Below are 17,588 nucleotides of genomic sequence, written 5' to 3'. Positions count from 1 at the left end.
GGGGTGGGGGAAGTCAAATGTCACATGTCTATGTCAAATATACATGTTTTCTTGGACGCTTAACGCCCAATGTGACATATATGTAACTTTTCAGATCTTTGACAATAGGGGGCGATATTTTGTAAAAAATATCAGAAATGTGTTCTTTGGGGTCTATTTAGTCTGCGCTATCTCCCCCATAGTTTTCCTTTAAGGAAAAAGGGGTGTAGGTTCTTATGGGTTAATCACGAACGTGTATGAGCAAACGAAAACGATTCTCGTGCGGAAACAATTAAACACACACACTCGAATAACAGCTTCTAATTTATTAACCGCATTTTTAGTCCTTCGTACTTTTTGACTCTGCGGGACACCGTAGCAGCTGACAAGTCAAGTAGTTCATGACAGTCACCTGACTAAACAAATTCATGTTGCATGTTAGCTGAACATTCTGAAGAACGAGGATAAAGGCGCATTCAATGTAGCTGCTAGGTTAAACTATTCAAATAGTAGTTTGGGCTGCTAAAGGAAATGCGTATTATCATCACTGGAGAGAATTTGTGGGCAATACTGCTACCTAGCTAGCTAAATTAATGGTAAGTAACATTAGCTAAAACTCCCCACACACAGCAGCTACTAGTTTCAGTTACATTTTGTGTATTTTTCTTATGTATTGTGGTGCGGCTTTTTGGACTATATATATATATATATTGCGTCTCTTTCGCCGTGCAGCTCTTCTGTTGTCGCTTCTGGATTGTGACAGCAGGAGAAAAAAGGAATAAAGATGCCTCAGTCAGCAGCCATCATCAGTGGGCTTCAGAGGATGGTTCTGTATGAAACCAGAGCAGTAAGTCTGACACTACTCCTCTAATTAACCTGTTACACGCTGCACTTACATCTCACTTCCCTTTTGACTACTTAGTACAAACTGAGCATGTCCGTTATTTGCGTACTTTCTCACCTTTAATATCTAGCCTAGTTTGTTCTAATGTACTGGTGCCTCACAAAGTACAGACTGGGTGTAGGAACGAGCAAGGACAACCAGATTTGGAGGAAGTACTTTGCTGATGACACAGTGGCACCACTGTTAAATCAAAACAACCATTTGTGATTAAATATGAACATCAGTGATGGATTTATTAGTAAGAAAGTAAGAAGTAAGAAAATTAACACTAGAGAGCTGCTGACGGGATTGTATGTAAACATTAGGTGGCAGCAAAGCCCTGTTTGTGATGATCCTGTATGCCCAGCATAGGGACTTGACATCCCTGCAGTAATCTGTAAGAATCTGTATCATTATTTGATTACTTTTGTTGTACACCTTTTGGTATTGATCTGTACAAACATAAACAAGAGACAAGCTGTTGTGCTTATTATCCAAGTTTATTGGCTACATGTATTTTTCAGTAAATACAGGTGCAAACAGAGAGGCTGAGGCTAGGTGACAAACTTTTAGACAATACAAATTCGACGGCAGTTGAGGTGTTATAATTTCTAACTCTTTGGAGTCTGGACACAGACTGTCGTATCAGTGGACAAAGAAAACTCCATAGAATACTGGGAAGTGTGGAACAGGACAAAATGGCTCTAATGATTTCGGACTGTACTGACACATGGTGTTCCAATTTAACGCTCTTTAGTTGACTCAAAATCCACGGCCATTTTGCAACCCAGTATGAGAAAAATAATGACTTGGGGAAAAAAAAGAATTGCAAAGAAGACACAAACCTTGACAAAGAACATATTATGATGTAACCTTCGGATTTGCTGTGCCACATGTTCTCTGGACTGTACACACTATTTCCATTATATATTGTTATATTGGTCATTTGATATCTTTTGTAATTACACAAACTACATTTATTCCTACTTTGGTTTCTTATCTAGGAGAGAAAATGTTGCACACTAGGCTTAAAGAAAGTGAGACTTTGCTGTAGTATAGAAACCTAAAATATCAAAACATCCACTCTATGTGTCGTCAAAGACTAGATGAGCATTTTTGGATAAATTATAAAAGAATCCCCTTAAAAGTTGTCAGATAAATTAGACACTGATTGTTTCCACAGAAAAATGGATTGCTGATAATGATTTTTCCTTGAAGATGTTCTGCTGCCCCTCTGCTCTCCTTAACCACATACAAACCTGTATTCCCCACCAAAACTGCAGACCAGCTTGGAGGAGCAGCCACATGAGTCCAGTTGCTGCTGCAGGCAGTCATATTGTAATTCATGCAGAGTGTGATTTAGCTTTGTCTTCCTGAAATAAACTAGGACTTTATATGTCTCTCTGAAACATAAATATACCATGCATTTTTGGTTCCTTCATAGATGTAAAGTTATCCATGTCATATATACACTATTGAATAGACTCTCACATATCCCAGCTTTTGAAGTCCCTCATTGCAAAAGCACTTCCTCCACCAGTCTGTACCAATGGAACTGTAACCTTTCATACAATCATGAAATTATTTTCCTTTTCAGAGATATTTTTTGGTTGGGAGCAATCAAGCCCAGACCAAACACCGAGTCCTAAAGATTGACCGCACAGAACCCAAAGACCTGGTCATAATTGATGATAAGGTAAGCAGCCAGTTTGCACTAGGCTAGTACAGTGCCATTGTGTATGCTTATGTAATGCAGTACAGTAAGCCTCAGGGGGAAAATTCTACAATCACTCACACTGTCACAAGTATATTGCCAATGACAACATAGCTGGGGACTGCTGAGTTTTTCCTGAGTGCTTGTTCATTGCCATTATCCATGAGCTGGTAGTTGATTTGTTTGTTGTTCATGTTGTGGGTGATTATGAACATGATGTATGTTATTATGAAGTATCCATGAATACATATCCATCACCCCACGCACTCATTCCAGCAGATTTACACTGACCTCTGGAAACTGTGTTTGCTGTTCTTTTCATGTCACACTACAGTGTGTTGATCCTTGAGACTGTGGTAATGTGCTGGAGATAAGGCTTTGGGATGCTCACACTTCACACCAGCTGCATCAAAGTTTTACTGAAAGCAGAAGATGCAAAATAATTATTTTTATGGATCAGCTGCATTTAAATAAAAAAGAGAAATTCTCTCATAAATACACATGTACCTAGCTGCACATGTCACTACCTTTTTAATGTCTATAGTGTCAGTCATTATGGGACACAGTATGGTCAGCCATCCTGCCCTTGTAAACACTATATCTTAAGTATTATTATTAATATCTTATTCTTGAGTGAATTTCTTTAAATGTCCACTTAGATTTAGAATGAACTGATGTATCTCGGAAAATTGGGTTTTGACCTTAATTCCTAAACCTGAAATCTCAGGAGCTCCTAGAAGGAATGTCTTCACATATGGCACAAATATAAATTGTATTTATGGATGATCTGCTTAAAATATGGTTGTCAATAGACACTATCATTCAGGTATTATGCACTAATTTTAATTACATTTCACACTAATTTTTAATTGGATAAATTAATGTAGCATGACACAAAAACGTCGATTTCACTCTGACAGCAAATCTGCAACTTGTCTGGTGGACTGAACTGTAGCTCAGAAAATACTTTGTTTGTACAAGTCTAAAGAGCCCTGAATGAAGTTAGTTAAAAAATTAGCCGTTCACAATCAGGAATGTTTTCTTTGAAATAAATAATAATTCACTCTTGTTCTTGGGGTTTTTCTTTGCAGCATGTGTACAACCAGCAAGAGGTACGGGAGTTGTTGGGCCGCCTGGATCTGGGAAACCGCACAAAGATTGGCCAAAAGGGTTCCTCGGGCCTGTCCAGAGCCGTCTCAGCCTTTGGCATTGTGGGTGAGTGTACTCTCCGTCACTCTCCTTCTCACTGGCATAGCAACAGCCAATTCAGGGGACGACGACGGCCACATGTACCTCATCTCCAAAGTGTTACCTGACCTGGTTTTGCCTTTTAAGTGCAGTGAATGGAAACCGTAAAATAAAAGGAACACCTGGCATGATAATACCAATTTTTTTTTTACCATATATTCACAAAAATACAGCCGTTACCACTGTCTGCTCTTAATGTCCAAATTTCAAATCATGGCCATCATGGTGTTCAGGAGCAACAGGGAGCTTTCTGCATTTGTATTTAATTCCCTTTACTTTTACACAAAATGTGCTGATAAGACACTTGTTGGAGAGCCTGTGAAGCGTTATTAACGGTTTCATTGTTACAATTCATTTATAAAATTCAGTTTATTTCATATCGTTTTGTAGATATCTCAATTAAAAGGCAGCTATAGACAGCTATAAATTGAAGCTCTACTGAAATATAGTTGTCTCCCTCCTTTTGCAGTGAGAGCAGTTGATACCAATAGAATAATTAACAGCTACTTAATCTAAATAATGTGTTACTATTTTAGAATTTTTTTCTGAACAATTGTGTTTCTGAAGTTCTTACAAACATCTTTTAGGTTTTTTCCTCTAAACCAAGTTCTGTGTTGCTTTAGCCTGTTTTATGGAATGTGTGAATTCCTTTTGCAAGGAGTTTGATGCACACTGAGTTATATAAAAAAGGGAAAAAACTAAAAACTTTACTAAAACAAAACAGATTTTAATGGATTCATGTTTCCATGAAAAGGCCGGGCATTGAATCAAAAACTGTGTCACTAATTACCAGTTTCTATATATGTTGTACATTGACCAATGGTCATACAATAATTAGAACTTAGTGCTATCATCAGCTTTGTCATTTATAGCATCTTCTTTCTGGGCTTTTGTCGATCCGATTCATGAAGCAGTGAGCCCTGTTCTTTTTCTCTGCTCTTTTCTCTGAAAGAACGCTTTTTTGTATGAGATGTTTGTATAACAGAAAACATGATTAGCTACTCTGAGCCTTCTTTGTTATGTGAAGCACTTGTGTGGAAAAGTCGTGGTGTTCATATATGCACTGCATGATCAGTCCAGTGACCTACATTTTGCATTATACGAGGCAGAATAGTTGAATGTATTTTTTCTGTCTGCTTATATATTATATTATTATTGATCCTTGATCATATGTCTGTCACAGAAGTGTGCATTTGTGTTTTGTTTGAAATCTACATTTTCTACTCATCTAAAGTGTTTCTTACAAATTTGATCCAGAATCAAATTAATGTCATCACTAAGGACCATAGTTATAATATGCACATGCATTGACCTTATAACAGTGCATGATTATTTATTTATCTTTTTATTATTTTTATTCTCCCCATGAGGACAGGTGAGGCTATACAAACTGGCTTCTAATTTTTATTTCCAGTCCCTCTAATAAGAATGGTGTCTTAATAACTGTGGTGTTTCCAAACAGGGAGCCTAGGGAGATCAGTGGAGCTTCAGTGAAGCAGAGATGGCTCATCTAAGCAAGTGGCTAGTGATGTAAGATAGCATCTATCTGTCAAAAAAGTGTAAGCTGACACTGATGATTAGTTATAACTTCAAGCCAAATTGTTCTGTGAATTAAATGACAGTGTCTGTAAAGATATTGTACTCAAAACTACTAATGTGAGTATCATTGTTATCTATAGACAAACTTGTGGATACTCACTAACTGGCCTTCATAAAGCCACACTACCAGCATCGCTACAAATTCTGCTAAATGTGTACAAAGATAAGAGAATCTGTTATTAGTCTCCCACAGAAGAAATTCACAGTGTGTGTACAGTGCATCTTTGATTCTGAAATAGTGTACCATACAGATGTGCCGGTCACACTGACACAGACGGATTCTGACTTTGACGTCTGCTTAAGTAAATTACGTCCCCCCCCCCCCCCCCCCCAATGTTGCCTTTGTTCACAAGCTGCTATCTTTGTGTTTAAAAAGCCATGTACGGTACACTGTATCCTGCCTGGCAACTTTCTTATTACAGTATATAATGAGGCCTGTTATTGTAAGTATATTTTTATTCACTTTCATTTGCTGGTGCTGTCAGTCTGACCCATGTCCTGTGGGAACAAGCTCAGTGAACTAATACAAGAATTGTCAGTCTTTGCTTCACCAAATTTGGAAACTTCCTTTAAACTGTACAGATAAAATGCCCATGAATCATAGAACAAATTATGTGAGGCCTGCTTTGTTGGCTGGCAGACTTTCAGACAAACATGGAAATCACAGTGACCTCAACCTCCTCATTCAGAAACCTCCCTAAATCAGACCCATCAGGCTACCTGCTGGGAGTGTTGCTGCTGACTGCAGCTCCTTCCAATCTCAAGCTTATCATTGCCAAGTGTGAAGTAGCTTTGTATACTCTCTGTTGTTGCTATCAGCTGTTCACATGTATATTTTTTTCAAGTGTCAAAGTGAGTGACTGATTAGAGTTTTTATTAGACTGTTTTGCAATAGCTGATTGTTCACATGAACTTTATTCAGAGGGATACTGCAATATCAGGAGCTGCCAAGTGCTCATCTGTGGTGACCAGCCGCAGTCTGCACATAAAATAATGTTATTATGATGCTGTGATGCAGTGTTGAGAGTGAAGTTGTTCCTTCTAGGAGGGCAGAATCATGTTTTCTATGACAAAAAAATGTAACCTTGTTTACCTTGTCAGTGCCCTATTATACCAAATGTATCAGGAGGACACTTGTTCAATTGTAGAATTGCTTTGATACATAACTTGTCTGATTATACTTATAACAATAAGGTGCACGTCAGACTCCAACCGTTCATTAAACAAACAGAGCAGCTGTATTGTACTGTCTAGGCCAGCCTAAATGGATTGTGTATATTTTGAAATAGGAGACACTTATTATCCACCTCCAAGTTGCAGCTGAGCACATTTCCTTTTTTTAACATGAATGTGTCAGTGGTTGGGTGGGACAACGTTTTAAATTTAAATAATCAAATACATTTTTTTCTTCTTCATAGGGTTTGTACGCTTCCTCGAGGGTTACTACATTGTGCTGATCACTAAACGTAGAAAGATGGCAGATATCGGTGGCCACTCCATTTACAAAATTGAAGACACAACCATGATCTACATCCCCAATGACTCTGTCAGAGTTACACATCCTGATGAAGCCAGGTATTTATCTCATTCTCTCACATTTTACCTACTCACACAGGTAACATTTAACACATTTAGCTCAGAATCACTCAGGGAAAGAGTCCGATTCTTCACCTGTGCTGAAGCTGTGGCACTTTATAGATACCTGATATTCCAGAGGAAAGGTTCATTGTATAAACACAAAAATTCAAAAATGTCTGTTTTTCCTTTGCAGATATGTGCGGATCTTTCAGAATGTGGATCTTTCCAGCAACTTCTACTTTAGGTAAGACCCATTCTCAGTTTAAATTCTCGATGCCACGAAAGCATACAATGGCATATTACTATGTAGACAATATACGTATACTATATATATTCTAATATATTCTATTATATATAGAATCTATATAGAATTATATATATTCTAATATAGTCTGTAATGTATAATCTTTTTATTACATTTACAAATTTGTATTACATTGGCACACATTTGATATGTGTCTTCACAATGCTGGCTTGGATTTTTTCAACACAAAGATTGTCATTATTTTTGTGATTTTACAAAAGTCTTAGACTTAGTATTGAAAGGCAGGACAGCCTGTACTTGTTTCATATGACATTTGTGCCCTGCAGCTACAGTTATGACCTCAGCCACTCACTGCAGCACAACCTGACTTTGCTGCAAAGACCTTTTGAACTGTGGTCGTCAGCAGCTCCCTCTGCTGAGGAAGAGGTGCACACACAGAGCAAACAGGACAGCTTTGACATCTTTGAAGATGAGGGTTTGCCTACACAAGGTGAGGTTGCCCAACCTTTCTTTAGTTTCTTTAGCGGAATCGGTTATGGGGATAAGATCTTAGAAATTATGCAGGGAAGCCTTACATAATTTGTGAATAAGAAGAAATCTGGAACCTCTCAGTTAATTTTCAGTTTTTCATGGTATGTTATCATTTATGGGCCCAATGTTAGCCACAGTAAGATTATTATTCTGTTTCAGTTCTGATATATGATTATTATATTTGCCAAAACTAAAATACATTGTGTTTTTTTGTATTGAAACAAGTGTAAATACACTATATGGACAGAAGTATGTGGAGACCTAAACAGTGTGTTTGTGTCCACATGTAGCCCATTAAGTATTTGTAAAGTTTTATGAAAGGTGTTGAGGTCAGGCATCAGGCGGGCCTGAGGTCAGGCAAGTTTCATACCAAACTAGGAAGATTGTTTCTTTGACATGTTCAAGACATGTTCAAACAGTGTGCTGACCAACACACAAAGTTATCTTCTAAGTTATATCCTGACTTTTCACTTTAAAAGTCAACTAGTAAATAAATGGAGCTATTAGCTTGTCAGTTAGTCTGGAAACCCTCAGGACATCTTCAACTCTAACATTAATAGATTCATTGTCAGTAACGCAAACATTTATTAGTTGCAGATCTATTTGAATTCAGCATGAATATTTCCCCACATATAAACACCAACCAGTGGAAAGTTCCACATGCTGTTCCTTTACTTTTGGTCATATAGTGTAATTACTTTAGCTGCACTCTCTCTAAATGATTTGTTTCTCTGTGGTGTATTTTTTCCATGTGCTGCTCTCTAACCTTGGACTGTACCCAGTTCAGTAAAATCTGGAGGTTTATGTGTTCCTAATTTTTTCCGCCACAGTGGTTTATGGTCTCCAGAACGAGCCGTACTACAAGTACGTGTGGAACGGGAAGCTCCTAGAGAGAGTCAAGGACATAGTGCATCACGACTGGCTCATGTATATAATCCATGGCTTTTGCGGCCAGTCCAGTATCCTTTTGAAGCCCTTTCAAATCACTTGTGTTTGACCATTGTTGTTTTTATTATTAATTTTATTTTTATTTTTATTAATGTCATACAGTAACTTGAGACACATCTGTCACTCCTGAGATTTAAATTGGCTGTGCATGAGTAGCAGACACAGCTGAATCATTCTGTCCTTCATGGAGCCTCTTCTGGTCTCAGCCTGAGAATCACTTACTGAACAGTGCTCAGCCTTCATCAGGCACGTGGCTCACGCTGTCAGCCAGTATGTATTCAAAACTTTAACAAAACACATATGATAGCATTAAGCAATGGTAATCAGGTTTGTAACTTCTATAATCTCTCCATCTGGTATCTGCAGGGGAAAAAGCACATTGTGCATATTAAGTCAGATGAGCAAGGTGTTTTTGTTTTGGTCTAGATTGAAGACACATACAGTGTTTTGTGTGCCTACATCTATTTGGTTTAATCTTTGTGCATTTTAATTCAGTTTATTTGCTTTAAAGATTTTATTGCATACCTGGGAATGTAGCAATTGCTCTATATTAATAATTTTTTTGAAAGCTTTTCTTGTATTGCTGCAGAGGGGTCTTGAAGCTTGACTGGCCCTGGGTCAGATTTATGAAGGCTGAGGCTTTCAGTCATTTACTGTCATGTCTTCTTTGCACATATCATATTACACAGTGAAGGCTTTGTGTTGTGTTTGCCTCTTTCTAATGCCTTTGTGTTCGCAGTAATATGCAACAGGGTGATAATCTAGAGGGGATGTTTTATTCAGGGCTGCCATCAACAGCACTGTTGTCTCTCTTATCATGCAGCATGCTGCCACAGTAATGGTGTGTGGGCGCTCAGACAATTCCTGGAAACTGTTTGGCCTTTGGTGCTGTTATTCTGATAGTCTGAAAAGACTGATAGGTTCAATAAGAGGAGATGCATGCCAACATTTTCCAAAAGATGAGAGGGCAGTGAAGTACACTCAGTCACTGGCCCACCACAAAATGTATTTGTGTCCGTTCATACAGGTCAGTGTTTGACGTGGTCTGTTTTGTATTATTGTTACTCCTCCTTCACCCGTCAACTGCAGAGCTTCTGATCTACGGCCGACCAGTTTACATCACACTCATTGCCAGGCGATCCAGCAAATTTGCTGGGACCCGTTTCCTCAAAAGAGGAGCCAACTGCGAGGTAAGGCAGTTGCCGGGGCAACAGGGAAGAATAGATAGTGAAGGCAGAGCTGAGGGCCACCGGGATGATTGAGATGACTCAGGTTGATCATGGGGAGGGAAGGGGGGAGTTTTGTTAATTTGACCCACTCCTTCTTTCTTGAGTATTCATGAGTGTGTGTGTGGGTGTGTGGTGCGAGGAAGGAGGAACTTCCTATGTAGAAAGCTACACTGAAATCAGGTTAAACACATTTTCCTTTACTGTGTAGTAAAGATAATTGTAGCTTTAATTTTAACAAATATTCCGCATTCTTTCTGATGAACATGTTTGCGTAAGGCTTTCTGTTCATTTTGTTAAAAACATTATTTTGGTAAAATATTTTATAAACCATTGTATCCTTGAGGTCATGGTTAACCCAGGTTTCTGTTATATAAACCCTTTATCCTCTATCGTCCAAATTTAGTTATTTCTGTCTTCTTCATGTTTTTTGAGCACCCGTTGATCATCAGCTGATTAACATGATATCAATGATTTAAAAATAAGTCATAATAATCTCTCTATTATTTCCATTTGTCTTTCTGTATTCATGTCTTCATGTCTTTCTAACCATTTGAAGTGATTTTTTTATATCTTATTTTTCATCTGTGTTATTTTTTCCAGGGGGATGTGGCCAATGAGGTAGAGACTGAACAAATAGTTCATGATGCCTCGGTCATGTCTTTCACAGCAGGAAGTTACTCCTCATACGTCCAGGTGCGAGGTTCTGTCCCGCTCTACTGGTCCCAGGACATTTCCACCATGATGCCAAAACCCCCAATACGATGTAAGACCACTGTTTCAAACCTCACATCTTTCTGTATATTAGTATTATTGATGCTATAGTTATCCTATATCATTTATAAAAAAAAAAGAACGAAAAAAAGTTGTTTTTTTATTTTCCCTTTCCCCATCTACACCCGCCTGCTCCAACCAGAAATAACCCTGTTGGAAGAGGAAAGAGATGTAATTAGAAAAACTGTATTAAAATATGAGGATGGATTTATGCCCAGGCCTTTCTTTTCAACCACTGGCATAAATCTAGAATACCATATAAAAAGAAGTAGGTAAAAGCAGGACGACCCCCTCTTGGTTTCCATCTTTGTATCTATTGTCCTGTTTCAATATGAGCAGGATAAATACACAAAAACGGGGTCGGAGGGAAGTGATCAGGTTCCTGAGACTTATGACAGTGGAGACTGCTGTGTGTGTGTGTGTGTGTGTGTACAGGAATACAGCAGGACCTGCATGTATACAATACCTGTATTAAATCATAATCTCTTTTCCCTCTGGTTTGCCCTTTAATTCATCCTGAGATGACATTTACCTGTGTGAGAGACACTGAGCGTGTCCCTAGGATCCCTCTGTGTATCAGCTTACCTCATCATCCTGCTCACCCTTTGATCCTTAAAGACAGTCCTTATCTGACATTTCCCAAATGTTCCCAAACCTCGCTTCATCAGTTTGACTTTCTGTGGTTGACGCAGTTTGACCTTGGTGCTGGCATACTTTCTTTTCTAGATGTTATATTTGGGCAAATGAAGAAACCAATTTTCAGATGATATTTAATTGTAATAAGGTCAGTTAATATCATAGATAAACATGTTAATATATATTCAAAAATAAATGAAATACTATTTTTCCGTCGTCTTCAGACTTGTGCTGACAACTGACAAAGCCTCACTTGTTATGTTGTAGCCCACATCCTGTTAGATAATCAATCCACACTCAACACAAATTGTAATATTAATCCAATTTTGATGCTGACAGCATAGAATGACATATATTAGAGAAATCTAGGTCAAAGACGTGGCAGTGTTTGCACAGTCAGCGCACAGTCGTAGCTGTCTAGAACTGCCCAAGACAGTCAGATCTCATAGTTAATAGTGTGCTGATGGCCACTCTGAAGTAGACAAATGTCATGGTGGGTCAAGGAAATTACCTTAATGGAAGATTTTCCTTCAACACTCCATTACCAAGGTACATAAACTCTTTACATAAACTCTTATCTCCTTTGAGAGGTGAGCAGATGTGCAGGTGAATTACAATCAAGTGGTAGAGTTGGTTCTCAAAGGCACGATCTGACCTACTTCCTCTAATCTGTCTTCTGGCAGCTTCACTAGTTTAATTTGGCAGCAGGCTGCAGGTGTGCAGCTCCACATGAGTGGGAAATGGAAAATAAATGGGGCTTTAAAATAATGAATAGAAGAAAGGAAAATGGAAGCATTAGAGAGAGAGAGCAGGACCACCGGCTCGTAGTGGTGTCATGCGTCAAAGCCTGGCATAGCACACATAGCAGGATTCTTATAAAAATAATGACATTGATATTTTTGTATTGACTGTAGACAAACTGCACAAATGGTGTCCTCCTTTTGCCTTTAAAACTTTCTGTCAGTGGCTTCATTCTTCTTCTGATTCCAGAGCGTCCCTGTGATGCTAAGATGCTGTGTCGTGGACCAGCTGTTGCAGCGATGTGTTCTTCATTTATTGCTATGCCATGAATAAATTTGATTATAATCATATTAATAATAATAGTTTACTTCTATTAATAATGTTACTGTGATAGATAAGAATAAAAAACATCTAAAGAACCTTCAGCTTTTTCAAAATACCGTACGTTCATTGACCTCATCAACCAAATCTTCTTATGTTTATGTATTTTTTAGTGGACCAAGCTGACCCGTATGCCCATGTAGCTGCCCTCCATTTTGATCAGATGCTGCAGCGGTTTGGGTCACCTATCATCATCCTCAACCTGGTGAAGGTAACATTGCATTTTTATATGACAACAGCATATATGGACTCCACACTGGCACTGAACATTATGAGGAACTGCACTCTGCAAATGTCTCTTTGAACTTTATCCAGTGTTTGATTTAGCTTTTTGCACTCGGTGTCCCTCATTACCAGCTTTGAGTTAGGATCACTCAGATGAGTAGACTGAACTGTTCTGGGAGAAAAAAGATTATCTGTTAATGATATTATCTTTTGCTTCTTTTTGACTACTCTTGATTAGATTTTTAATTGCTCACTCCTCAGAATTATATATTATTATAATTATTAGGATTTTTTTGTGGGATTTTGTCTGTAAACTTTATATTTAACAGCCAGATGTTAGTGTGTTCCGTGCCTGTGTAATTACTCAACAGGTTGTTATCTATAGTTGAAGAGCAGGATGTGATTTGCTAAGCACTTGATTGATATTGGGAGGTAGCTGTTGCTGTGGAGCCATTATGGCCTTGAGAGAATTTCTAAGCCATTGGTGATTACCTCCAGTTGAAAAGCTACCCTGAATATTGATCTTCCTCTCTTTTATATTGTTCTAAAAACATGCACACAGCAATGCTATAAGGGAACATATCACTGAAGACATGCATGCGAAGCCACCCCTGGATTTCTGCTACTTTAAAATCACCAATTGATCTTTAATGAAATTTAAAAAATGTTACATGTCGTACTCTCATACCCACACCCCCTTTTTTCCTCCTTGTGTGCACCAGCATCAGGATGTTTTTCTTTGGGCACACAGCCATGCACTGCTTAGATTTCATGCTCACGTTGTCACTCACAAGGGGAGCTGTGAGATAAGGGACCAATTGCAAACCTCAGAGGTCCACACAAGCTGCAGCCATGTGAAATCTGCAGACTGTGTTGAGCAAGGGAGGGGACCCCCACCCCTACAGAGTGCACCGTCGCGCTTATCCCAGAGAGACAGAAAGAGAAAGGAATTGGCAATAAACCATTAAACCATGACAGTCCATCTCTCCACGGTGGTTACTGAGGTCAGCGTGGCCCTGTCAACTTTGGGATATGGTATTATTAAGGGTGCAGAGGGAGAGTAACAGAGCACATGGCCAAGCATGTGAATGAATTTCACAATCTGCTTACTTTGTTACAGTCCATTTGCTTTGAATGTCGTGGAAAAAATAATAATTATAGTGTATTTTTATTCATCCAAATGTCTTTTTTGAGACAGCCATGAACAAAACCATGCAGAAGCAAAAGAGAATAATATTAGGAAAAACCTGTCAATTCTACATTCAAATAATTGCAGTGTTTATCTACAATCAATTAAATCACCAAGCATAATTCTCTCTGTGGCACCAGTTTATACCAGCGTACAGCACGTGTGCTTTTTTTTATTCAGTGTGGTTATAAAGTGAAAGTGTGATGCATGTGGCAGACCGTGTGACACGCTCTGTTGAATGGATGAGGAAAACGCACAGTTAATTTGCTATGGTCGTGCTGTTGCTTTGCCTTTGCTCGATGTGTGAACTGGAGATGTGATGCATTTTCAGACCGAGTCGTAAAGGCACAGCAGAGGAGTACACAGAGAAATTATTTTAATGGTCAGGGTGACAGCAGGTCACGGAGGACGTCTGTGAGGGGGAGGATGCATTTTTAAGAACAAAATTATTTATTTTTAACAAAGCACTCTTTTTTTTTACTACGAACAATATGCCATCAACTAATATACATTTTATTTTTCAAATGCAGCAGCTATTTCATGCTGTTTCTCTACTTGTGTGGAAACATCTTACACAGCCGAAGCTACACATTGCACACTTGCAGCAACTGCCTTCTGTTCTCTGCTACATCTCATTTATGTTCCTCTGAGGTCACTATTGAAAGGGTCACCATAGAGAAAAACAGCACCTGTCACAAGTCCTTTTTGACTCATGTCATCATGGATGTCATGATTTCATGTCATCATTTTTTTAGCACTAGGAAGTCTATACAGACTGTTCAATACATGAACAGTGCCTAAATATAATGGTGTCTTTGATGATTAATTTAACTTAAATAATCCCTTTTTGTTGTGGTACAGAAACGTGAAAAAAGGAAGCATGAGAAGATTCTGAGTGAAGAGCTATACCCAGCTGTGATCAACCTTAATCAGTTCCTGCCTCCAGACCACTGCATCGACTACATTGCCTGGGACATGGCCCGCTACACCAAGAGGTAATAGGGAGTAGGGAGTAGTCTACAGTACATCAGTTTTTTTTAAGACAGTAGTAAATAATAAGAGAACATGATAAAAGAAAAGGTAAACACCATTTTACCTTACAGTCACTGATAATCAGGCCCAGCTTAACTTGAGTTAGTGGCATTTGACAGAAGCCGGAGACCTTCATCATAGAAGTTTATCAATGTCATCTTGATGTAAGGCTGCATAAACAGAAAACAACCTCCTTACCTTGCTGTTTCTCTTTATTTTCAGCAAGTTGTGCAATGTTCTGGACCGTTTGAGTATGATTGCAGAAAACGTGGTCAAGCGGACAGGTTTCTTTATTAATCGCTCCGACTTCTACAGTCACACCCTCAGACCAGATGACAGGTGAGATGTTACTGTTGTTCTTTTTCCCCGTAAAAACTCTAAGAACTAAGACACACAGACTGTTGGATTAATGTTAAAACTTGTGGAAATTATATGCTTCAATATAAAGCCAAACAAAATTTAGAGAACTGTTAAAAGGAACCATGTGCTGGACCACACCATCATCTTTTCCACATTTACATAGATTTAAGTGTTCTATCCCTTTTTTTGTCTTCATACATATTCACAATCACACACAATCGACACTGCTTATTTTTCAAGACTCTCCAGATATGAATTCTTAATGGGAATTATGCCTGATGGCAGTTGTATTACAGAGAGATTTCTGCTAACGAGCTGAGTAGATTGCCGTGCATGTACTTAGGGCCCGGCTCTTCCATTGTCTGCGCCTTTTAATCACTTTCACTCGACATTACCATTCTGTTACATAACCTGTCGACCATGCCGCAGCCAGTATTTATCACCCTTTCTTTTGCATTGGACAGTGCACTCATGCACACACAAACCCAACCTTCATATGTGCACATGTGCAAATAATTATGGCACCTGCTGCCTTCATCACACAGAGTAATTACAAATAATAATAACAATTTTATTCTTTTTTTTTTATTATTTACTCTAGAGTTTAACTTTGGTTGCTTATTGATATCAGCCAGGCCACAGAGTTCCTGCACATATTGATTGTTTTTAGAGCTTCCCCTGATAAACAGACAGTTTTTCTTCACAGTGTGTAATTTTGTTATTTATTTTAGGAAAACACTTAAAAAATAAATTGTTAATGAAGGGAGTGAGCAGAGTAACTAATAAAAACATAACCCAAAGTGAGACTTTCTTAAGAATAGAACCACATCAGATCTTTATTTAAGAAATATGTACTGTGTATGAGACCTGAACCTGTTTGAATTGCACCATGAAGTACACATTTGTCGATTTTCTGTGCTTATAAAATTGCAAAATTACCTAACTTCGATGAATAGCTCTAACTTGCAGTTTTAATGGTTAGCTGTGTTGGCTGTGTTTTTTGTGTTGTTGTGTTTTTGCCTCTTTTCGATCATGTTCAACCTTGAAATAGATTGTGACAGTAATTGTGGTTAAATACAATGACATAATAAGTGTACATTTGGATTTATTTTTTCCACATAGCTGATAAATGTACATGTCAATCTTTAAAGGTGGGGAGATTTGGGTGGACACATCACATCCAGTGGTCGAGTGCAGGTATGTCATCCAGCATAAAAACATGGATGGTGTAAAGGTTGGTTTTTGCTTCAGTGTTTGTACAGATGATGGTGACAGAGGTATGTCAGATTCTGCCATTGAGACTTTTAGGCCAAGGAATTTTTTTGTGTGTGTAATTACTTGAGAGATTGTTACCATTAATCAGCTGTAATGGCAAAACTAGGTCAGTAGAGTCTGTGCCCAATGGGAGGTCATATAGTATCCTTGATTCTATAAGCAGCAGCTTTCTCTAAGTAATGCATCTTAAATTATGTTTATTGTATGTAGTGGTAAGTTTTTTGACAGCTTGATCAATAAATATGAGTAAAGCTTTCAAATATGTAACAACATAAGACCTAAATAAAACAGATCATTGTAAAATTAAGACATATACATTTCTAGCTAATTTTTGATATCAAAATATTGCTCTTCCAAAATTTGTGCAGGCTTTTTAGCTATTAGTCGATATCTCTTTGTCGTTGTAGACGGGTGTGTTGCGGACCAACTGTGTGGATTGTCTAGACCGCACCAACACCGCCCAGTTCATGGTGGGCAAGTGCGCGCTGGCTTATCAGCTTTATGCACTGGGAATGATCGACAAGCCCAAGCTCCAGTTTGATACCGACTGTGTGAGGTATTGTGTGTTAAAAAATGTCTTATTATTTTATTTTGGATTCTGTGCCCTCTGTAGACTTTTAACTTCTGCAAGGACACTTAAATTGTTTCTGCAACTCTATTTAATGTACACAGACAGACACACACACACACACACAATAACAGCCTAGATCTTTGTGTTATTGTGTGTTTTTTAGGCTGTTTGAGGAGCTGTATGAAGACCATGGAGACACTCTGTCACTGCAGTATGGTGGCTCTCAGTTGGTCCACAGGGTCAAGACCTACCGCAAGATCGCACCCTGGACGCAGCACTCCAAAGACATCATGCAGACACTGTCTCGGTACTACAGCAACGCTTTCTCAGGTGTGTGACACTTGCAGGTACATTCCAGATATTCAAACATGACCCTTCATATAAACATTGACCCTTTGATATATGAGGTGGTATAAATATATTTCCACATTTC

At 38.4% G+C, this 17,588-nt stretch overlaps 1 protein-coding gene across 3 annotated transcripts in view; it reads left to right on the top strand.

Moving 5' to 3' along the window:
• The first annotated feature begins 368 nt into the window (after positions 1-368).
• Positions 369-17,588, top strand: part of fig4a (FIG4 phosphoinositide 5-phosphatase a) — a 33,858-nt gene continuing 16,638 nt past the window's right edge. For 2 of the 3 annotated variants that reach the window (XM_028396687.1, XM_028396686.1), the window contains exons 1-16: positions 369-575; positions 712-826; positions 2,460-2,558; positions 3,668-3,791; positions 6,842-6,998; positions 7,195-7,245; positions 7,593-7,756; positions 8,628-8,756; positions 9,835-9,935; positions 10,575-10,737; positions 12,617-12,714; positions 14,779-14,912; positions 15,172-15,288; positions 16,461-16,506; positions 16,992-17,140; positions 17,319-17,485. In XM_028396687.1, the coding sequence (XP_028252488.1) occupies positions 764-826; positions 2,460-2,558; positions 3,668-3,791; positions 6,842-6,998; positions 7,195-7,245; positions 7,593-7,756; positions 8,628-8,756; positions 9,835-9,935; positions 10,575-10,737; positions 12,617-12,714; positions 14,779-14,912; positions 15,172-15,288; positions 16,461-16,506; positions 16,992-17,140; positions 17,319-17,485 (1,762 nt within the window). In that variant the 5' untranslated portion in view covers positions 369-575; positions 712-763. Of the gene's footprint in view, positions 576-711; positions 827-2,459; positions 2,559-3,667; positions 3,792-5,297; positions 5,355-6,841; positions 6,999-7,194; positions 7,246-7,592; positions 7,757-8,627; positions 8,757-9,834; positions 9,936-10,574; positions 10,738-12,616; positions 12,715-14,778; positions 14,913-15,171; positions 15,289-16,460; positions 16,507-16,991; positions 17,141-17,318; positions 17,486-17,588 lie in introns of those variants that run through there. The other variant, XM_028396688.1, reaches the window with a different exon arrangement.

Source organism: Parambassis ranga, chromosome 24, assembly GCF_900634625.1.
Source record: "Parambassis ranga chromosome 24, fParRan2.1, whole genome shotgun sequence".
NCBI lineage: Eukaryota > Metazoa > Chordata > Actinopteri > Ambassidae > Parambassis > Parambassis ranga.
The sequence above is the reverse complement of the archived record's forward strand: the minus strand, read 5'-3'. Positions and strand labels throughout refer to the sequence as shown.